The sequence below is a fragment of the Motacilla alba genome, chromosome 11 (genome assembly GCF_015832195.1).
Source record: "Motacilla alba alba isolate MOTALB_02 chromosome 11, Motacilla_alba_V1.0_pri, whole genome shotgun sequence".
Lineage (NCBI taxonomy): Eukaryota > Metazoa > Chordata > Aves > Passeriformes > Motacillidae > Motacilla > Motacilla alba.
This window is the reverse complement of record NC_052026.1, coordinates 4,992,030-5,014,380: the sequence shown is the minus strand read 5'-3', so window position 1 is coordinate 5,014,380 and position 22,351 is coordinate 4,992,030. Positions and strand designations below refer to the sequence as shown.

General features: G+C 53.0%; 1 protein-coding gene across 1 annotated transcript in view; it reads right to left on the bottom strand.

Annotated features, from left to right (window-relative positions):
- LOC119705757 (hydrocephalus-inducing protein-like) overlaps positions 1–22,351 on the bottom strand; it is a 58,475-nt gene that overhangs the window by 18,209 nt on the left and 17,915 nt on the right. The window contains exons 12-30 of the mRNA XM_038148530.1: positions 21,450–21,618; positions 20,677–20,820; positions 19,204–19,344; positions 18,399–18,715; positions 16,727–16,889; positions 16,137–16,235; positions 15,247–15,456; positions 14,258–14,386; positions 11,761–11,938; positions 11,081–11,286; positions 10,220–10,353; positions 9,123–9,259; positions 8,365–8,486; positions 8,086–8,277; positions 7,565–7,717; positions 6,235–6,474; positions 5,791–5,977; positions 1,640–1,781; positions 18–378 (exon numbers count right to left, since the gene is read on the bottom strand). Coding sequence (XP_038004458.1) covers positions 18–378; positions 1,640–1,781; positions 5,791–5,977; positions 6,235–6,474; positions 7,565–7,717; positions 8,086–8,277; positions 8,365–8,486; positions 9,123–9,259; positions 10,220–10,353; positions 11,081–11,286; positions 11,761–11,938; positions 14,258–14,386; positions 15,247–15,456; positions 16,137–16,235; positions 16,727–16,889; positions 18,399–18,715; positions 19,204–19,344; positions 20,677–20,820; positions 21,450–21,618 — 3,424 coding nt within the window. The remainder of the gene's footprint in view (positions 1–17; positions 379–1,639; positions 1,782–5,790; positions 5,978–6,234; positions 6,475–7,564; positions 7,718–8,085; positions 8,278–8,364; positions 8,487–9,122; positions 9,260–10,219; positions 10,354–11,080; positions 11,287–11,760; positions 11,939–14,257; positions 14,387–15,246; positions 15,457–16,136; positions 16,236–16,726; positions 16,890–18,398; positions 18,716–19,203; positions 19,345–20,676; positions 20,821–21,449; positions 21,619–22,351) is intronic.

The window sequence follows — 22,351 nt, the reverse complement described above, 5'->3', positions numbered from 1 at the left end:
TCCTCCATCTCTGGGGCTTTGGTCTCCTTTATTTCTGGGATTTTGGTTTCCTTCTTTTCTAGGGCTTTGGTTTCCTTACTTTCTTGGATTTTGGTTTCCTTCTTTTCTGGGGCCTTGGTTTCCTTCTTTTCTGGAGATTTGGTTTCCTTCTTCTCTGGGACCTTGGTTCCCTTCTTCTCTGGGGTCTTGGTTTCCTTCTTCTCTGGGGTCTTGGTTTTCCCCTTCTCTGGTTTTGTAGGTTGCTTCCCCACAGAGATGCCCTTCTTTTCCTTCTTCCGCCTCTCTTCCTCCTTCTGCCTCTCTTCCTCCTTCCGCCTCTCTTCCTCCTCTAAGGCTTTTGCCTCCTCCTCAAGCTTTTGAGCCAGCTGCTTCAGCTCCCTCCAGCAAACAAAACAGAAAATATTGCTGAGAGTCACCACTAGAAACTTGTCTAGTCTCTGGCTCACTAGTCTGGCTGGCCCTGCACTTCATTCCTTGAGCCTGAGGCCAGGCAGAGCTGCGGGACCATTTCCGAGCATTTTCCTCAACCCACAGAGGTTGGGAACATCCCAAGTGAGGGGATTGGTGGAAGGGGACCTCCAGGACCAGCCAAACCTGAGCCTTGCCATCATAAGGTCTTGACTGTGCAGCCTCCCTCTTAGGGCACAGCCAGACACCTCCAGCCCACTGCCAAAGGCTGATCCAGCAGCTCTCTGTGCTGATGCCTGAAAATGCTCTTTGTCTCTTGATTTCCCAGTTTAAAGCAGATCACAAATTGCTAACATCTGCTTATCTCTCCTACAATTCTCACTCAGCTCGTTCAGCCCCCTTCTCCCTGGGCATAGCCTGCTCCTTAATGAGAATAATCCTGTCAGTCAGAAAGCAAAGGCTGCAGGAACTCCTCTCCTGCAAGACAGGCTCTTGTCAGCCAGATTTCCTGCTGGAACCCAGCTGTGACCAAGCAAACCAGTGCTGTCTGCCATGGAAACGAGCTGAAGCAGCCTCGTCTCTCTCCTCGCCATGTAACCAACTTCAGCCTGGGCTGAAGGAAGTCCTGGTACACAGGCTTGCTTTCACAGCCTCCACTCCCAGCTCCACACTTTGCCTCTGTGTCCTGAGTTGGGCTGCCCTGCTGGAGCAGAGCTTCTCCTGTGCTTGCCTTCTGCTGCAGCTGAAGGGGAGCCTAAAGGACAGGAGCTTTAATGGGTGGTGTCCCACCATCAGGAGAAGCCTGGCAGATCAGCATTGCAAGGACTTCATCTGGGGCAGGACCAGGACCCAAACCAAGCTTTGGTCTGTGCCCCACTCCTGCCCATACCACGGTGCCACTGTTTTGGTGAAGGGAGATGATGTAGAAGGTGTGACTCGACACCTTGGACCTAAAGACACCTCTAGAGGCAGTGCCAAGGCAAGGCCAGAGCCCAGCTCCCTGCAGGCAGATCGAAGCCAGGAGGGCTCACCACTAAAACAGAGAAGATGTTCTGTCTCAACAGAAGAAGGTCCTTCCTCTCTTGAGAGCCAGGCAGCTAAGAGTGGCCATCCCTGTGTTGCTTCTGGCCTTTGCTATCCAGCACCTCTGAGCGCACAGTCCTTGGAGCAGGGAAGCCCTCCAGGGACAAAAACCCATGGAAGAGCAGTAACCCATGGAGGGCTTACTCACCTGTTCCTCCGTATGCGCTTCTTTTCCAGTATTATTTTATCCACTTTGGCTTTCTTCTCCTTAGGGAGGGCATCATACTCATCCTTATCCATTTGCAAGACATGTTTTATGCTCCTCTGCATAGCTTTTTCCCACTGCAGTTCTTTAGCACAAACCAGAGGAGAAACCATGAGTGACTGCAAGCAGAGCTGGGTGCTCTGGGTCAGCTGCAAGGATTCACAGCTTTTCCTGACCCAGCCTATCCTATCATCCCAGGAGATATTGGGGAGCTCATATTCCTGCTCCAAAATTCAGATAATCCCCCAAGCTATGGCCGGGCAGTAAGGTCCTGTCCTTTGCCTGGCTTAAGTGCACCAAGGCTGAGGAGAGTTGTTTGTCACTGAGCTGCAGCAGCTGGCACTTGTGCCCAAGATTTAATGTTAGGGATTAAGGTGAGCCTTAAAACCTCTGATCTCCTGCAATTCTGAGATGAGTGCTGGTTACACTGAGGCAGAAGGTGGAAAGATTATTAAAAACATTTCGTACAAGCTCTGCTGCAAACCCAGATACACAGAGATAAGGTTGAGGGCTTGAGAGAGAAGATTTGAGAAGGATGGAGATATCTCACCTTTCTTCTCTCTTTCAGCTTCCCTCCTCTTTCTTTCAGCTTCCTCCCTGGCTTTCCAAGAAGCATAATCCTGATGGAGGTTCACTATGAAGATATGACGACGATTCTTGACAGCTTTGAGTACACAGAGCAGAGAAGATTCTAGGCTGCTTGCAAAGAGGCTCTCCAAGCCATCAAAGATCACTCCCTTGGAGCAGTCTTTACGCTGTGAATAAAGGGAAGAGTAAGTCAGCCATTGCATGCAGGGGGCTCCCAGCTGCACAGTAAACCCAGATCTCCCAGGGCACCAGCTATCCTTGCTCCAAGTGCATTAGCTAAGAGCAGCTGGGATCTGTCCTTAGGCTCTGCCAACTAAGGGCAGCTGCAGCTTCCCCCAGGGTTCCCTGCACACAGTCCAGGATCCTCCAACAGCATGTACAGACCTCCTCTTCCTCTTCCTCCTCCTCCTCCTCCTCTGTGAGTCGTACCTCAGTGCCTGTCTCTCCAGAGCAGGAATGTCTCCTTTTCCCCCACCCCACACACCTTCAGCCTCTCACTGAGGATGTCCACCAGCAGGTCCTCGGGCAGCACACAGCTCAAGCAGTTCAGCTCTTCCCCCAGACTGCTGATGATGTTCAGCTGCTGGGGCGCAGGAGCAGTGGAAACTGTGAACTGCAATGGGAGCCATTGTAAGGAAAAGAAACCACAGTGGAAAGCCCTGAACAACTCCCACTGCTGGGCTTGGACCTGGGGTTCCTCACTAGTGGAGACTAGAACAACCCTGCAGTGCAGGCTGGGGGCTCCAGGGCATGGTCCTGGAGGGCCCATCCCTTGGCCAGCAGACACCCAAGCTTGCAAGCCCCTGGTACAGCCTCCCAGCACGTTGCTCACTGCCTGCAGCCACACTAGCCAGGACTGCGCTTTGCCAGCAAACCACTGAGAACCAGTGGAGCTGTCTGCCAGAGCACATTCCCAGCCCAAGCCATGGCACTATGGACCCACATACCAGGCCCTGTCTGGCACAGAGCCTCCACTGTAAGCAGCCCCTGCCCATCTCAAAGACAATGCAAAGGTCCCAGACATCAGCCAGGGGAGATCACGTTTACCTTGGTGTCCTTTTTGTCAACTTTGCTAGATGGCTCCTTCTTCTTTTGTGCTGGAGGGGTCTTGTCTTTGACATTCTTGTTGATTTCTTCCCCAGAGGCTTGTTTATTCTTGGTCTGAGGGGTTTTCCCTGCACAGGGAACAGATGGTTCAGGGGGGGCTTTGAAAAGCAAGCAGGCACCTTTCACTGCAATGGGCACAACCTTGAGAAGGAACACAGCACTTTTTCCCCAGTCTGCTGGGCACTGGGAGCACTGTTTCCCAGAAGCAGCTCCTTCCCTGCTTCTCTTACCAGCATGGCAAAGCACACCATCCCATACTTGATTTTAAAGCCAGCACTATGTCCCTCCTAACAATTGTGCATGCAGGTGACGCTGCTCATACAGCAGTTCCCCTGTGGATCAAGCCAAAGATTTGTCCTCCAGGAACATGGTTTCCATACACTGCACCCATCCTGCATTCCCATGTGGAGACCTATAGCCCTGCCCCACTTGCATCATCCGTCTCCACTGAAGCTAAATCCTCCTTGTGGGAAAAGCCCAGCTGGGACCCAGCCTCTTCTTCCTTCCACCAGCTTCCAACCCAGCCAGGTTCAAAACTGAGCAATGCAAAATTTCCTCCTGCACCGAGCCAGGTCTGGCCTCACCCTGCAGAGCTCAGGGTAGCAACTGCCCAGGAAGTTTCATAAATGTCTTCAGTCTCACGTGGAGAACAGCCCAAAGAGCTGTGTAACCTGACAGTGGGCATAGGTAACTCTCTGGAAAAGAGCTCGTCTGGAGCACGACTCTCCTTGGAAATTCCTCTGGGAAGCTGTCCTTCCCTTCCTCTCATTTGCGAGGTTACACTCATAGTCCTCTCGTGCTTAATGAGCCACTTCAGAAGGCTTTGTCCTTGTTCAGGTGGGCAGCAGTTCTGCCTGCTGCCCATGAGGAGCAAGCTCAATTCAGCTTTGAGGAAACAGAAAATATTTGGGAAAGAGACAGGCGTGCTTTACCACCCCTGGATGAGCTCTTTTCTCCAGAGATTTACCTATGCCCACTGTCAACCCACTGTCAAGTTACACAGCTTGTTGGACTGTTCTCCATGTGAGACTGGAGACTTTCATGAAACTTCCTGGGCAGTTGGTACTCCTAGAAAAACGAACGTGTGCCAAGAATGGCAGCAAAGGGGGCTATAAAAGAACCTCTGACTGAGCCCTTAAAATCGATTTCCTTTTTTTTTGGCAAGCCAGAGATGCACTTCACCCATGCTCCCTAAGAGACTCAAGGAGTGAAAAACTGCTGCTCTGAGTAAGCAGAAGTGGACAGTCATGGTGGGTTTCTCAAGCACTGGCTCTGGGTCCTTAGCAGCATTACCTTCGTCTTCGTCTTTCAGCTCCACGGCAGCCTTGGTGCAGAGCTCCCGGGCAGAGAGCCCCGCCTGGCTCTCATCGTTGGCCATGGCCTCTTTCACCACGGTGTCAATGGACACGTAAGCAGCGTCGTAATACTGACACAGGCCTGCTGCTATCTCTGTCTTTCCTGAGAGAGAGAGGAGGACTGCCTGGCGACACTGGCACAGGAGGCATTGCAGGGACAGGCCCTGGAAAAACCTCCAACAAGATTTAAAGGTTAAAAGGACAGTGGGAAAGCAAGTGTCCCTCCAGGGGAGGCCATGGGGGAGGCAGCTGCAGTGTGGGTATGAGCTCTGAATTCTAGAGCCAAGAGGATCATCTCCATCTTCTGTTCAGCTGAGGACGTTGCCTTAAGCACCGTGGTCCACCAGCATGCATTTCTCCTGCTTGCCCCTCTCCCTGCAGCCCTGGGCTGCAGCTCACGTACCTGCCCGGGGTGGCCCATGGACGATGAAAACAATCCCTTGGTGCTGCTGCACTTCATGCTTCCCTGAAGACGGGTCAATGCCCAGGTGGCGCATGACAGCCCGAGAGACAGGATTCTCAGTCTCTTTCACCATGGACTCACGACAGAATGTGATAGTCCTGTATGCTGCAGTGAAAAACCAGGGGGAAAAGTCAGCCTCCTGCCTACCTTTGAGCCCCACCATCCTTCCCATCTCCTCAGATCCCAGGAAAGGAGACTTGGTGAAAGCAAGATGAGCTTGTTCTTTTGTTGCTAGGAAGGTGCAAATATAAGACAGCCAGTGATATTAGACCTGGTCCCACTGGCTGAGGAACTCATCCAGTCCTAGTCTTTGTGGCTAAGGGACACAGGGAATATCCTGATTATTTCCCCAGTCTGTGGCAGGCAGATAGGAGCTTGCTTTGGCTACACTCAGGGTTGGTAGAGGATGCCACAGGCCTTCAGCCAAGACTTCCTCCACCAAGCTGGGGAACAGGCAGCTGCTAAAAGCACGGGCTGTCCTTGGAGAGCAAGGTGACAGAGAGTTCAGGGTGGATGGGCTGGAGTCCCTGCTGTGACCACAGGCAAAACAGACACTGCCAAACCCTCACTGTTCTTCTGACCTGCTGCTGCCCTGCCCATGGCCTTGGCCTCAGCCTCAGCCCTGGCCTTGGGCTTTGCCTGTTGAGCCTCTGGCCTCCTCTGTGCTTCATGGTTCTGCAGCACCTCTGGGGGCAGCGTCTCACCCACGGAACGTGGAGGCATAAAGAAGCTCTTCTGGTACTTAGACCCCACTGCCATCCGCAGGATCTGTGTGTGGAGGGAAGAGAAGCCATATGCAAGATTCCTTTTCTTGCCTTTCATCACACAGACTCAACAAACCCATTTTCTGTCTCCTCCCTTCCTCCCAACAACACAAACTATTTAGTTTAGGTCCTCCCACAGCATGTCAGCAGAGTTGGCTTTGCCCTGGGGATTGCCTCCTTCTCCCTGGCACAAGCCTGGGAATGCTGCAGTGCTGTGAAGCTTGGGCAGCATGTACATGGGGACCAGACCTGCCTTCTCACCTTCTCCTCCTCAAGGTACTTCTCATCAAAATCCAGTGAGTAAAACTCAATGGGGAAGTTGCATGGATTCTTCACCACCGTTGTGGCCTCCACCCCATCGCTGCCCACCAGCAACCATCCCATCTTTAGTGCTGGGGGGTTGAACTCCAATCGTGGCTCCAGACCTTGTCCTGAGAGGTGCAGCTTTAGGTGAATGCTGCTCCCACAAATGTTAAGCTTCAGCTCATTCTTGTAAGACCTCTGAGAAGAGGAAAGTGCAGAAAATGCATCCATGAAGTCCCAGGTGACAGGACCCCAAATACAACAATGCTTGCCCCAAGGTCAGGGTGTTATCAGTCCCTCCAAGGTGAATGGAAACCAGATATTTACTTATGCTAGGGACTAGAGCATCTGTAGTAGTCTGGGTGTGAGTAACCAGGATGAATCCTGGTGTGCACTGTAACTGGGTATTTGGGTATCAGATGGATGTACAATGGACTGTCAGACATTTTCACCTAGTCATGCAGGAGTGCAATGCTCATGGGAAGGGCCCTCGGGGTTACAGTGTCCAGACACAGTCCTGGCACTGCTGCATCAGGCAAACACCAGCTCCAGGAGAGAGGCAAATGACCTCTCGCTGGCAAGAAATAAGGGTCATCTTCTCTGCTTAGTGTTTGGCTCTGGTCCGAGCCAGACACAAGATGGTTACATCTCTTGAGCAATTAAAAGGTCCCTGGGACTGTGGCGGGCACAGAAGCACTTGTGTCCATGCTGGTACACGCTGCCAGTTTCCCAGACCCAGCGGCCACAGGCAAACTACTTTTGGGAATGCTCTGTCCTTTAAGTTGAATCCCCAGCTGCACGGCAATGTGCAGGCAGGCCAGAGCCCAGGGACTGCTGGCAGCACACCACTACAGGTGACAGTCACTACAGGTGACTGTCCTGCCGTGCCCAGGAAGGCGGGGGGTGGCTGTCTGGTCTGTCAGTCCTGCAGCAGGATGAGCCTAGACTGGCCATTCCAGGATTATCCTCTGCACGTGGGCAGCTGCTCTGCACCGAGTGTCAGAGCTGCAAATACAGTCAGGCAAGGGGGAGGCTGAGGGGAGTTGGGCACATCCCCCCATGTGCCGAGAGGCAGCCTCAGAGCCCTGGTGCTCTCTGTGCAAGCTCCCTGTGGGCATTTCAAAGCACATCTCATGGGAGTGCTCTCTGGGGTGAACTGAGCCACACAGAGTACGGGGCTTGCAGAAAGCTCCCTGTGAAGGCAGAGCTCCTACCACACTCTCTGCACCTGGCCCTCGTTTCCAGATAGCCCTGACAGGCCTCCTGGGCTGACACCTGCCAATCTCACCTCCTCCTTGGGTGTAAACTGGATTTGCAAGTTCTGCCACTTTCCTGGTCCAAGGGTTCCTTTGGAGGGCGTCACTTCAAAGGGACAGTGCTCATCCTCTGGTGCCTGCATCTTCTGACGTACAGCTGGTGTCACATATTTCAGGTGATCTTTCTGGGCACAGAAACCAATCACATGAGATCTCCTCATGCTCTGAGACACTGACATGGTGCTGAGAGCACCCACAGCCAAACCAAGTGCAGCCCCAAAGCCCAGAGCTGGAGGAAAGCCCTGTAGACAGGGCAGGCAGATAGGGAACTGCTGTCCTCAGAGGAGGAGGAAGAATGGGTGAAGAGGGCAGAAAAGCAAAGCATCAGCCAATGGAAAAGGTCCAGGCAAACCAGCCTTGATCTAGACTCTCAGAAGGTTCCTCAAACACGCTGTGGACCCAAGTGCTCAGGCAGCCACAGGAGCAGAAAGGGCAAGAGTCACCAAGAAAACCCAACCAAGAAGTTACGTGTTCAATGTTGCCTGTGCTTTACCTTCACAACAGGCTTGCTGGCAGTAATGAACCATCGGCAGGGTACTCGGAACCAGTTGTGGAGTCGGATGGTCTCAACCTGGCAGTGCCCAACGAGGATGTCAGAGAACTGCAGTCTGTTCTTGGAGAGGTCGAGCGACAGTTCCAAAACAGTGGCATGGAGGCGGACGTTGTACACAGGGCCTTCTGTCACCTGGAGGAGGACAGAGAATTCAGCGGAGGGTGCAGGTGACATCTGCTGCTGTGCCCAGCCTGCTGCCTGCCCCAAGAGCTGTGGTACCTCTATGGGCAGCACCACTTCCACATCACCCTGTGGCTTGTGGGCACTTTCAAAGCGCACGTCAAACTCCAGGGTGTGGTTGGGGGGCAGGCCATTCATCTGGTCCAGGTCCACGCTGAAACCTTGAAGAGATGAACACAAAGCAGCTGAGACACACACAAAACACAAAATGTGTCATAAGCACGTTAAGGCCTTACAGGTGTCCTGGCTGGGAGGCCTGGGAAAAGCCCCACGCCGTGCTGTGACCTGGACAAAAACTTAAGAGTGCGCCTGAACACCCCTCAGGCACAGTGAGCCACTGTGATGGAAGCACAGCCTTGCCTCAAGGCCTCTTTTGGAAGCCTCTTTTGATCCACCAGGGGATCTCACAGGCTGCTTCCTCAATAAAGGCTGAATACAGGTGCTGTGGCAGTGTGAACTCCAAACAAAGCACTTCCAAAACACAGCAGACCCTGCTGGTTGGCAAAACAAGCCCAGAGAGTGCCCAAAGAAACTTGCTGCCCGTGGGAGCCAAGGGTGGAAGATGCTGAGAGGGGACCAGGGTGATGAGCCCATTGGCCCCTGCACTGAAGCATTAGGGCAGCCGCAGGCAGGCCAGGTCCCCGGGCATGGCTGGCCAGGAGAGTTCTGCCTCTACAGCTCTCAGCAGAGGCACTGAGAAGAAAAAGCTCAGGAACCTCCCCAGGTTCAGGGGCTTAAGCTAATCTGTCTGAGACCACTCCTTCAAGGCCACAGGAAGTGTCTCCAGCACTGCTTACCTGTGTCCTGCAGGACAGATACATCGACCTGGAAGGACGCATGGATCTGCCCAGGGTTGCTGATCTTCAGAGTGTGTGTTTCAGTGTAACCCTTAAGGACAGGGCCCATGTCCAGGACATACTCGAACAGCTCAACTCTGCAAGGAGGAGTAAGGACAGGCCTTAAACCACAGCCTGGCTACACATCCAAGGGGACAGAGGATACAAATAAAGTGCCATTTCTTTATTCACTGCTGTAAAAACTCAGCTCAAGCCCATGAAACCCATGGCCTGACCACCTGGCAATGACTTTGGGAAGTCAGGAGGAGTGCAGGTCCTAGGTTTTATCAGCTACTAATGATACCTGAAAATAAAATTAGTTTAAAATGGACACTGGCCACAGCTCGTCTGCCATGAAAAGCCAGTATAGGTGAGTCCACTGGGCCTCCTCTGGTCTCAATGGAACTGCCTAGCCTGGTGTACAGCCTGAGCCTGAAATTGCTTTGGGGTCCAGGAATAAGGTTTGCCTGCACAGGAAATCTTCATTGCTCTGCAACCAGATCACATGAGCCGCTCTGCAGAGCATCTTCTTCCTGAATTGAAGCCTCCCGTGCTTGTGCTGCATCATGATGGTGCAAAGGGATGGACCAAGCCACCTAGATAAGCTCTGCCACCCCACCAGGATTCAAGCCATCTGATGTTGGGTTTTAAAGGGTTTGCTGACATGTGCAGTTCCCATCTCCTTTTGTTTCATGTCACAGCTGCACAGCTGTTACTGGAACCAAGACATCAGCTGGGAGTTGTCTCTTTCAGAGCTGTCAGCAGGGACAGAATTTATGCTGTCTGGAAGGGCTTGAAGGTCTGCACAGGATCCCCCAGCTCTAGGGACAGAACCCCACGCCTGTGGGGAGCTGAGCAGTCCAAAGCTCAGCGTGGTGCTGGGGAAGGGAGGACACTCCATGGCTCACATGCAGCGAGTCACAGCCACTGGGACCAGACCCTTTCTGGAGTCCAGGCTATTCCCAGCTCTGCAGACACAAGGAGCTCTCAGGAGAAGGGGATTTGACTGGGTGTTCCCCACGGGGCACCTGGAGATGGGGATGGGAGTCCCTACTCACTTGACAAGACCCTGGCACAGGTCCTTGTCATAGAAGCTGCTCTTCAGGGGACAGGATGTGAGCTTTTCCTGGAGCTTTAGAAAAGGCTTCTCTACCAGCGTATTCATCATCTTTATCTGCAGCTGAGTGTTTGACTGAGGAAAGGGAAGACAGTGGCTGGTTAGCAAAGGTCCTTCCCAAGGCCCAGCTTGCACCTGAGAAAGGATCCCACCCTGCTCTTGCTGGGAGGGGCTGTGGGGTCCTCCTGTCTGGCTGCTCAGTGTCTGTGACACCTCCTGCCCTCTTAGCCAGGACCTCATCTCCAGGGAAGTAACTCCAGCATCTTTGCCTGCCCAGACACTGTTAGCAAAGCTGATCTGGCCAGGCAGACAGACAAGCCAGGAACCTCCCAGAGCTCCAGATACTTGCCTGCCCCAGCCAGTACCAAGGCAGCTTGGACAGAAGCTGTCTTGAAAAGGAACTGGGACCAAGCTGGTGCCTCTTGGAGATGAGCACCAGCAGCACAGCCCCAGGGCACAATCAGGCAGCTGCTGTTAAGGTCTGGAAATCTGGCAGGGCTTGGGTTGGGACCAATGAACTCCCCAGCAATGACCTGCATCTCCTTCAAATCACCATCAGCTCCATCCCTGGAGCATGGCCTTCAGGATCTCTCCCTGGGGCAGCCAGGAAGCTGGTGCAGCCCCAGAGGAGACCATGGCCAGAGTGGCAGCCCTAGGGGCAATGCTGAGGTGACACATGGTTCTAAGTGGGCAGGGAGGTCCCAAGTGTCATCAGGGAACCAGGAAGCTGCTGGGGGCTGCAAGGGGCTCAGGTGACATGGAGAGGGTGGCATGTGCCAAACGGGGCTGCAGCTGTTCTTACTACAATGCCAGAGTCAAGCACGCAGGGCTTCAGTTCCTGAGTCTTGGGATTCTGAATCTTCAAGGCCTGAGTTGTTGGGGTCTGAGACTTCAAGGTCTTGGTCTTTGGGCTCTGAGTCTTCTTCTGAACAAATGATTTATACCCCGGACTGTATAGTTGCCAGCGTGTTATGAGCCGTTTCAGTGTCTTCTCATATTTTTCATTTCCTGAAGGAAGAAAACATCCACAAAAAGAAGTGTGAGCAAAGTGCCAGTCCCATTTAAGCTGGGAAGTTCCTGTCTCCCAACACTGGTTTCTTCCAGAAAGAAATCCCTCAAGCCACCTATGGAAGGTGGATGCTGCTGTTCCTCTCTGAATCTCATCCCCTGCAATGTCACACAAATCCAACCCTGCCAGAAGCCCTGCCAGCCTCTCTTACAGCTTTCCCAAGCCTTTCACTCTAGCCATCATCCTTCAGGACCCTGCCAGATGTGCTGGCAGGCTCTGCAGGATGGTTCCTGGGACAAAGTCCACATGGGATCCTCTGCTCAAGACTCGTGAAGCAGCCAGAGGGCTTGACTTGCTCTGGGAGTCCTGCAACCCTCCAGGCTTGGTGGAGGTTGGCATGAGCTGCCCTGCGGGCATATGGTAGGGAACAAAACCAGAGGGGCCCTTGCTGGGGGCAGACAGGCAGTGCCCACCTTTGATGTTCCAGGGCAGGTTCACACTGATCATGGGAAAGGATGCTTCTCCTTTCAGGCAGATATTTTCCGGGTCCAGGTCACCCACTTTAAGCTGGTAAGTTCTGCTGAAGGCTCCTGAGAATCCCGGCATGTAAGAGAATTTCAGCACTTGCTTCTTGCCAGGTGCAATGGAGCCCTGCAGGGACGGGAGAAGAGGGAGGGAATGCATCAGAGTGTTTGATGGGGGACGGCTCAGGGGACAGACAGGCTGAGGAGACAGGTTCTCATCTAGCAGAAACCATCAGACCACATCACCTTCATGATAAATATATTACAGTATTGGATTTCACAGTTGTTAAATACTATGTGTTTTAGAATGATGACTTTTGTAAAAGAAGTTTTGCTAAAGTTTAGATTCTTTTAATGAGAATGTTGTGCTGTGATACCAGTGTTGGCGAAGAGTTGCTGTAATATTAACATTTAACCAATGAAGGAATGGAAATCTGTTGGATGTGTCAAAAAGTAACAAATGGCCAGGACTAGGACAACTGCACACGCTCCAAAAAGGCAGGACAGGGGAGGAACTATGTTAAAATATTTGAATATGTATAACCATTTGTAAACATGGATTAGGCTGATGCAATACCCAGAGTATACAAAGGGTGTTGCTGGGTTGACTGGTGTGTGCCTCTGGTTGTGGCTAAGCACCCAAGTCAAGCACTCAGTGCTGTTACTTCTACTTTATTGACTTGGTCCCCTGTTGTGTCTTATTAAATTTTCTTTAAATTTTAACTGAGGAGCAGGCTTTGTTTCTCACACCTTCTACCTTCCTTGTGACCAAAAGGTAGAGCCTGCGACCCCGGGGTGCCGTGTGTCCTCCCCAGGGCTCATAAGGCTGCAGCCCCGGCGCAGCTCGATTTGAGCACAGCTCTGCTGCTGATGGGGTTTGCCCTCAGCCAACAAGAACCTGCCTCATCAAATAAAGGCTCTTCTGCTGCCGCTGTGGAAGGGAAGTCCCTGCTCTCAGCAGAGCCAGCAGCTCTCTCATCCCTTGTAGGAGACAGGCATGAAGAAATGGGAAAGCCAATCGCTTCCTCTTCCCACTGCAAGGTGGGAAAAAAAACAGGAGTGCTGCTTCGGCTCAAAGACATCCAGGCAGGACTAAGAAGCTTTGACAGCAGTGGGATGCTGCTAATATTTCTCCCTGCTCTTCCAGCTCTGCTGCTCCCTGGCCCCCTCACTGTCCCACAAAGCCGCTGCACAGCAACAAAGCTGGAGGAGGCAGGGAGCAGCAAGCCTACATAAAGATATGCGATCACACAGCCTGGGTAAGGTGACCCTCAGAAACGCTCCAGTGCCGGCACAGCCCGAGATCTCAGCCGTCGGGGTCCCCAGAGTGACTCTGAGCAACCAATTACATTTTTACTTATGCCTCAACATACATTATAAATCCATTTTCTGACATGGGGGGAAAAATTACTGTAGGGGCTGTAGACATGCTGGGAGCCTTAACACATCCCACGTCTAAAGGAGGTTGCTAGGAGAAAATGCAGGCAGGCTCCGTGTCTGGGGAGCTGCAAGCGACCTCCCCCTCGGAGGTGGGCAGACCCCGAAGCCAGGGAAGATTTTGCCCGTCTGAGCAAAAAAGTCCTAAACGGGCTGAGTTATGGGAGGAATCTCAGCATATAATAGCAGTTAACACTGCCGGTTTTTCCCCGCCAGTTTTGTCTTTTTGTCGGGCTGGAAGCGCCCGCAGGGTCCGGCTCCCTGCAGGGCCACTTCTTCCCTGTCTGTGTGCGCTGCTGTCGCCGCTTCCCCGCTCGCTCCGCCGCTTCCCCGAGGGAGCAGCCGCCGCGGCCCGACCGTGACAAGCCGCGGCTGCTGAGCCCGGCCCGGCCCGGCCCGCGGCACGGCCGGCGCTGCTGCCGGATCCAGCCCCGCTGCCGGATCCAGCCCCGCTGGCTGCGGCTGGCAGCACACTTGCTCCGTCTGCCGAGCAGGACCCGACACGGCGGCCGAGGCTTCCAGCGGTAGCGCTCTGTCCCTGTCCTCTGTTGCGCTCTCCGCTTCTCATTCTCTCTCTGCTGTCTTTTCTATCCCTCTCTGGTCGGGACCGTGCCCTTTCTTTATCAATAAAGAGTTTTCTGATACAATACTTGCTGCGTTTGTGCCTTATTTTCGTCCGAGAAATCGATCAAAAAGAATTCTCCCCTACTCCCCTTCCAGCAGGACAGGGCAGCGGCCCACACACCTGCGCCTCCCGCCGGTGCCTGCCTTGGCAGCAGAGCCCCCCGGCCAGCCAAGGCCGTGGGGGAGCCTGCCAGGAGAGCACTTGTTTGACCTTCTCTGGCCCCAGCAGAAATTGCTTACAGGCCCTGTCTCTCTCATGGCTGGGTTTGGGGTTTTCCCCTCCAACTTTTTTCTCCCTTCCCCCCCTGCCTGCCCTCTTTTTTCCCTTTAACACTCTCCTGGGCCGCCTGACACAGGGCTGGGGTCAGTCGCTTGTGCTACTTACAGTGGTGGGCTTGACCAGAAACACACCAGGCAGATGCTGGTCTGCAGGGCTAGGCTTTAGCACCCACTTGAATTCAATCTTGCCAGTGTTCCCCAGGGTGACCTTGCTGTGATGAATTTCATTAAACATCTGGAGAGAAGGCACAGGAGCGGGAAGTTACAGACCCAGGCCTGCTGCTGGGAATCTCCTTCCTCTCTCCTGGGCTTGGAAGCAGACACATCTTGGGAGCAGGGACCAGGGAGGAGATAGGGGCACTTGGGAACCTGGGGAACCCCCAGGCACAGGGCACCTGCACAGGGCCAGGGAGCTCTGGCAGCACACAGAGGTGTGCTAACAGCCATGTGAGGGCCAGCAATAGATGAAGCAGGGGACACAGGCCCTCTGCACTCTGAGGGGGCACCAACAGCCAGGAGAAACAGAGACAGCACTGAGGTGTTCCAGGAGAAAAGGCACCTGCATGCAAGTAGTGGCAAGCAACACAGATGCAACAAGGGAGTCACACAGGGCAACACAGACAGGGCCAGCAGCTGGAAATATCTGTGGGCTTTCAACTGAAAAAGTGTGAAGTGGGGATTATTCTGGGACAGTCTCTCCACCTGTAGTGACTGGAAGCCCAGCTTCTTTGCTTGATCATTGTGTGGATTAAGCAAGAGCTTTAGACAAGAGCATCTCCTTGGAGGTCAGGCTTGGATCAGCAGAGGGATGTCTCAGGGACACACCCCTCAGACCATCCCCACTGGGACCCGGCCTGCCCCAGGAGGCAGTGTTAGCTACCCTGAAAAAGAGGCATTCCCAGCATTTTGGAGAGGGTTGGAGATGGCCATTTTAAACCAGCTTGGATGCCAGATGTGTCCCTCAGAGGCTGTACTTCCAAGCCCCAGAGCCAACAAAGGGGCTGGGAAGGGGAGGGAGCCCTGGACCAAGGTGGGCAGGAACCCGCTGGCCGTGGTCCCAAGGCAAGGAGCTGTGCCAGGGCACGTGTGTGGTACCTGTAAGCCACAGTTGATCTCCCGGGGCCTCAGGGAGTAGCTGACACGTGAGACCTCCCCGGTCAGCAGCACCTCGTAGGTGGGGCCTCCCTCCACGTGGCACAGCGCCGTGACATTGGAGATGGTGTTGAGGTGGCCAGAGAGGGTGAAGGAGACCTGCTGGCTCTCTCCTGGCTGCAGCACACCTGACAGTGGCAGGATACTGAAAGCCTGGATGGAAGACAGGAGAGATTGAGGTGTTGAGCATGGAAATGGATGCAGAAGAGCATCTCGGAGCAAAGTGCAGCTGTACCTGGAGGGGCCTATTCCCCAGATACTGCCAGAATCACCCTAATCTCATCCTGCATCCATGCCACTGACCAGTGCAGGGACCATGGGGAAACTCTCCCATACTCACGGATCAATGCATGAAAGTGAGCTGGGATGTCTCCTGGCAGTAGAAATTCTCTCTGATGCACAACTTGCCTTTAAAAAGCATTTCTTACTGCTTTTAGAAAAGGAGGAGACTCAGCGTGAGAGCTCTTGGAGCTGAGTGAAGGACTCCAGCCCAGCTCATCTGACTCCTGAGGCTCTTCCCCTCTCCCTCTGATTTAAATGCTGCTTTCTCAAGGTGCTACAGCAAAAGCTCCTGCAAAAATTTCCTATGGACCACCTGATGAGTTCCAGGGGGAGCAGGGCCCTCCACAGGGGCTGCACAGCGTCCTTGGGCAGCCCTACAACGTGTCCTGCACGGCCTCTCCAACAAGCAGCACTTTCAGCAGCACTTTGTGCTGGGCCTGGAGGGATGTGAGGCCCCTCTGGGGGCGATGCTGAGGGCCACCAGTGGGACTGGGAACTCCAGCCCTACTTGCCACACTGACAATGTGCAAGTGAGCCAGATTCCCTCTTACCTTCTCTGCTTCGAGGGGACTGTATGGAGTGTCCATGGAGAACCTGAATTCCACCAAGCCTAATGGGAGGTGAGGGTTTTCAGGAATTTGTGGTGGCACCTGAAAAACAAGCCATTTTCTATGCTAGGAGGAAGAGACAGCCACTTTGCAAAGTCTCAGTTGGTAAGACAGCTTCAGGGCCACCACTGCAATACCAGCTCTCGGGTGAAAGCACAGGCCTGGAACAGGTAGTCTGGCTGGGTTGGGAAGAGGGTACATGGACATCAGGACCCATCACAGCTTGTTCTGGGAAGGAAGCTGGAGGTCTTACCATGATGATGCAGATAAAAGGCTCATCTTACATTGTGAAGGAAACAAGGCAAAAAAATCCCACATTCAACAAAGGCCTGAGGATCTGAGTGAGCTTCTCCAAGGAAAACTCTCCTATTTCTCCCTCCCACTCAGCCCATGTCCAGCCACTGGCCCTGCTGCCCAGCCCACTGTCAGGGCACAGGACAGCAGGGCAGCAAAAAGGGAGGTCAGCATGAGCATGACTTGCTGGTGGCAGGCTGAGGAGGCAACACAAGCAGTAGATTTACAAGAAAATCTACCTCTATTCTTAAAGACTGAGTAAAATCCAGCACTTTTTTCAGGCCTCGGGCTGCCTCTGCATTTCTCATCTTGTAGCGTCTCCATAGAGCTGCCGGGCGATCCAAACAGGTTTTCTTCTCCTTTGGTGGTTGGGGTTTGAATTTAGGTGGGTAAAGCTCATCTCTGGAAAATAAGATAACTATGAACAGGGACCTGCAGTGGGAGGGAGGGACACCTGCACGAGCAGCTCCTGGTCAGGATGCAGCCCCTGGGTGGGTGCTGGCATGTTGAACTGAGAAATGGTTTGATCCAGCCCTTCCCAATCCAGGCTGGAACAGGTCTGTTCTAAAGGCAGCTCAGGGATGACACTGAGGTGCTGCAGCAGCTGTGACTGCTTGCATTGAGGAACTACAGAGGACAGGGATGAACACCTTGTGGGGATGCAAAAAGAACAGTGGGCGAGGGAAAGTCAGAGAAGGCAAGCAAAAAGGTGAGATTTGAGGCACTGAGGGGCCAGTGACGAGCCAGCACAGCCCCCCCAGTGCCCAACACCAGAAACTCTGCAGCTCCACCAGGTATTTATCAGGAATGTTTCCCTGACACTGTTGGGGGGTTGGTTGACATTTTCCAGCACTCCCAGGTGACTCAGGTCACATTGCCCATTTTACATTGAAGCAGGTGCTCAGGGTAACTCTGCTTGTGTTTCTAATGCCACGTGAGGGACACGGTCAAGCCGTGCCTGCCTGTCACCCTGCTGAGCTGCAAGTGCTCCCCACAGTCAAACACGACCTGGATGCTCCATTCCCAGACAGGCATTCAGGGCCTGGAGTGACCTGCTCCCCAAAGAATCACTGTCTTTTGCTTTGTAGCTTGTTATCTAAGGCTGGGTTTCATTTCTGGCTCTCTCATCATAACCCCCAAGAGATGCCTAATCATCTGCTCCACTGTCTTTCGTTGAATGAATGGTTTGAGGCAACTCCCCAGGACCATGGTGCCCGGACAGCAACATTTTACACTCTGAAGTAGAAACTCTCTGGGAGGCAGGGAGAGGAGATGATGTGATGAACAAGTCCTGCTGTCAAGCAGTTCAGATCCCATAAGGCACATGCTGCAGGGTGGAGAAGTCAAAATGAGTAACATGTATCACAAAAAAGGGAGTGAAGGCTCCAAGGTGTCTGCTGAACGCTGACCCCTGGGAAAGAAATCCACCTGGCACTAAAGGAGTTGTCTCAGCAAAGGAAGGGGAAGGTAACAAGATGTTCAGCATCAGCCCTGGTGCTAAGTGGCTCTTTCTCTGGTGTTGGGACTTTCTGGGCATCCTCCAGCACAATGCAAGGGAGGAAGGCAAGGAGCAGCTCCTGCAGAGAGGACCCATCCCAAAGCAGAGGGGCCAGAAGGGCCTCCAGCAGCACTGTGGGAGCTGGGACTAGGAGCCATTCATCAAGGTGGACATTGCCTCAGGCCACAGAGGTCTGAGAAAGCAGCTTTCACCCCAGCTTTCCTTCCCAGGGGAAACCACTGTGGGGGTTGTGCAGCACCAAACTGGTGGGAAACCTATTCCCTGAGCATCCAGCCTGAGCACGGCTGCTCAGTGTTGTTTGTCAGATCCTAGGCAAACAGCTTTGTTCTTTGCCAAGTACAAAGAGGACACCAGCAAGAAGAGCTTCAAGGAGAGGGCAAAGGTGCACATACCTCAGCCTGTAAACCTGGCTGTTGGAATGGAATGCCCAGTGGTACTGGACGGGAAGTGGGCTGCAGTTGGTCATCTTCAGAGAACGCACTTCTTCAGTGCCAGCCAAGGTGCAGCCAAACCCCAGGGCACTGGGGCGGATTTTGAGATTTGGGAAGTGCACTTCTCCCCGAAGGATGATACGCTCCACAAAAGGATGGCCCCTGACCATGTCTATCTTCAGAACCTTCTCTTTTTTCCAGCTCTTAAAATCCAGTTCATAAGCTGGGTCGAATGCGATGTAGAGATGACAGGTCGCCCCTACATCCACTCTCACGGGCTGCAAGGACATGAGCAGTAATTAATCACCTGTGGGATGATGTCCCAAGGTCTGACAGCATGAAACAGTAAATGCTCAAAGTGTGACCCCAGCATGGGCTTCTCAGCTCATGGTTCATTTCTCTACAGCAGGGTCTGACTGCAGGCACCACAGTCTAGTCCAGGATTCCCTCAGGCTCCCGCTTCTGTGCTCTGCCCCAGTACAAGGGGGTGGCTGCTGGGGAGCTGGCCTGCTTTCCAGGAGACACCTTTCCTGCATGGCTTGCCCAGACCCAGTTGGCCTGCTCCCTTCTCCCTGTGCCTTAATCCAGGATGGATTTTCTCAGTTCAGGTAAGATTTTGATTCCTCCAGCAGCTCTGCTGATTCAGCTCAGGCCAGCCCACTGCTGATCTACAGAAGAAACTTCTGGACTCAAGGAGCTCCCAACAGAAAGGCACCACCACATCCCTCCTCTTCAGACCCCACTGGAGGAGTCCAGGGCTGCTCACCTGGCCATGTGGGAGGGGCTGCTGGTCCTCATTGCAGATCAGGAACGGCTGCTCCAAGTCCAGCATGAGGTCCAGTGGCAGCAGGCAGGTGTTTTTTAAAGCCAAAGGCTGGTACTGCAGCCTCAGGACATCACTGGGTTTCTATGGAAAAGGAGACAAGGAAAACCAGCCTCAAGCAGCCACAGACCTCCTTCTGCTGCAGCTCACATTTTTCAGCCCCAGAAGTGCATACGTTGCTATTTACCCTTTCTATTTGTTTCTGCCCTTCCAGGAGGTTTTTCTTTATAGCAGATGCTTTTCATGTTTAGAAACCACAGCATCCTCTGGAGGACAGGGAAACACTGTCATGTACAGATGAGGGGGCAGTGGGCCCCTGAGAGGAGGGGGCTGCTGAACAAGATCTCAAGCAGAAAGTGAATCCAGACCATTTGTCTCCAGTTTTGTCTCTCTATTGGGCAGAACAGCACTAGAGGATCTTCACTCACATACAGCCATTTCTCACAACCTTCCTGGCTCTAGCAGCCTCAAAAAGCAGCTCCTCTGCAACATGTGTCCTGCAGCCCCTGCTACAGGGACAAGGTGTCTGTGGTCTCAAAGCTATGATCAGCCTGGGCTCTTGCTTCCTGTCTGTGCATTGTGCTGGGCTTCCTACATGGTTTAGAGAAACCAGAGACTTTGGGAAACTACTTCTGCATGTACTGATACCAAACAGGGGCTGTGCCATAGTGTGCAATAAATCAGTTTGTGTGTGTGGCATCGAGCAGAACCCAGGCAGAATCAGAGAGAGCTGAAAAGCTTCTAAATTACATCTGAACTGCCTGTTCCAGGGATTTTGTACTTTACTGGAAGCCTGGGAACCAGAGGAGAGGCCTGAGACTACAGAAACCAAATCATTAACCATCTTGTCTTTTTCAGACAACTTGCAGGAGACAGAAAGATGATGCTGGAGCTGGGATCCAGAGACTCAAGGGCACCTGCTCTGCCCCAGTGTTATCATCACTGCAGTTGCAGGATGTCTGGGGGTCCTTTGAAGCAGAGCAGGCTTAGGGAAATGCACAGAGCTGTACCATATAGCTATACCATAAAGCATCCATGCCAAGAGCACAGAAGGCAAAGAGACACAGGAGATGTTGGCTTTTTCCTTGTCAGTCTGAGGAATTCACAGGAATCTCCATTTTCCCCAGCTTCCCTACAGCATCAGTGTACAGACATCACTGTGCCTTGGAGCATCCGCAAAAGCCTCCCTTTACAGTGAGCAGAGAAACTGGCATTTCTCTGGAAGTGGCCACCATCTCCTTGGCAGTGCAGCTGTAACTGCCATTTTACTTTGGGGAAGTCAGATACCAGTCTCATCTCTAAAAGCATCTTCACTCACTTGACAAAGTGCCTCAGGAAGGGTAAAGAGGGGCTTTAACACAAGCACACACCCCCCTCAGCCATGCTGTTAAATGCCAGGATGCAATCCAGACTTACCTTGTCCACCCGGAAAGAGAATTGTCTGGCTGACACTTCTATAGAGGGGTGAATAAACTCGCAGGTAATGATTGTTTTTATTATCTTCTTTTTCATTATGTTTGTCCCAATGACAGCTTCACACAACACATAATCCTGCACCTCCTGCAAGCACGAGTCACTTGTCACCAGTGGGTGGTGGCAGGGCACCCTGCAAATGCCCTGCATTGGCTCTGCACCCACCACCCACCACGGGCCCTGTTCTTGCCACAGTTACAGTCACTGCCCCCTTTTCTTCCTGTGACGCAGCTTATTTATTCTGTCCTCCATTGTCTGTAACACTGCAGCCCAATAACCACAAAAGGCACTTGTGAGAAACCCCCTCCCTTGACATGGCTTTTGTTTTACTCTGTGCTCACCCCAGATAAACCACTTGGCACTTGTTTAATTCACTTTCTTTTTAGGCTCCCACTCTAAGTGTAACTTATTTCTCTGCCCTTCTTTGCTGACTCAGCATGCAACACTGCTGGCCCCAAGAGAGCAATATTTCCTTCCACCCCTGCTTTGGGATCAGCACTGAGTTTTGGTAGCTGTGGAATCACAATAAAGCCTTAGCTGGTCTGATGGTGGCCAGCAAGGAAAGCCACTGGTGCTGCCACAGAAATCTGTGGTCTTAAATCAGTTTTGTGAAGGCCCCTGCTCATTTCCCCAGGCAAATGTCAAGGGACTGTGGAACAAGCCCAGGGGAGGGGATCTGATGGTTCCCCAGGCTCAGCCCGTGGTGGGGACCTCACCTGTGGGATGTGGGAGAAGCCTCGCAGCACCATGTCCACAGACTGGCCTGGCTGCAGGCCCATCAACTCTGGTACCACCCGAAACACGGGGCTGGCACGTTTGGGGCTCTGGGAATCATCCTTGGGGCTACTGAGGGCTGACACACTCTGGCCCTCCTCCTCAGGTGGGCTGTAGCATTGCACACTCCAGAAGAGCTGATGGTGACGCTGGCCCCGGTTTGTTACTTTGAACCGACGAATACAGGGAACGAGGCTAGAATAGAAGGCAGGATGGAAAATAGTATGGGAGTAGCCATTTCCCTGGTCATCAGATTGCTCCCAGTGAGCAACCTGAGGTGTTAATAGCTTGGAGACTGTCTACATTTCCAGCTCTTAATGTGGACCAGAAATAGCGTCTGATAAGCTGCCCTTCTGATGCCATTATTGCAAAGGGAAATATGTTTATGATGGTAATGTAACATTTTCCAGGTGACGCTAACAGGACATGGTGTTTTCCTCCAAAGTGTTTGTTCTGGGGTGATTCATACTGTTGCTGTATTTTGTATTAATCTGAGCCCAAAACTGTAACTGAATCTTGCTGCCCTCGGGGACCTTGTGTGTGGGGGCTTGATTGCAGGCATTTCTAAAAGCCGGCTCAGAGGCAGTTTCTGGATGATCCCAGCAAGCTGGTAAAAATCATCTGCCTGCTCCAGGAGAGGAAACCAGGGGAGCAGAGCCTCTCCCGTTCCTAGCAGCCTTGGCTCTGCACTGGTAGCCACTTGTAGAAACTTCATTTTGCAAGTAGAAACTGTTTGGAAGTGAACTTTGCAAACTCTGCTGGCAACTCTGCCTCTGGAACTGCTCTGTGGGCTCCTGCCTTCCTGGTGGGGGTTGTCACCCTCCTGTCTCTTTGTTCCCAGGGC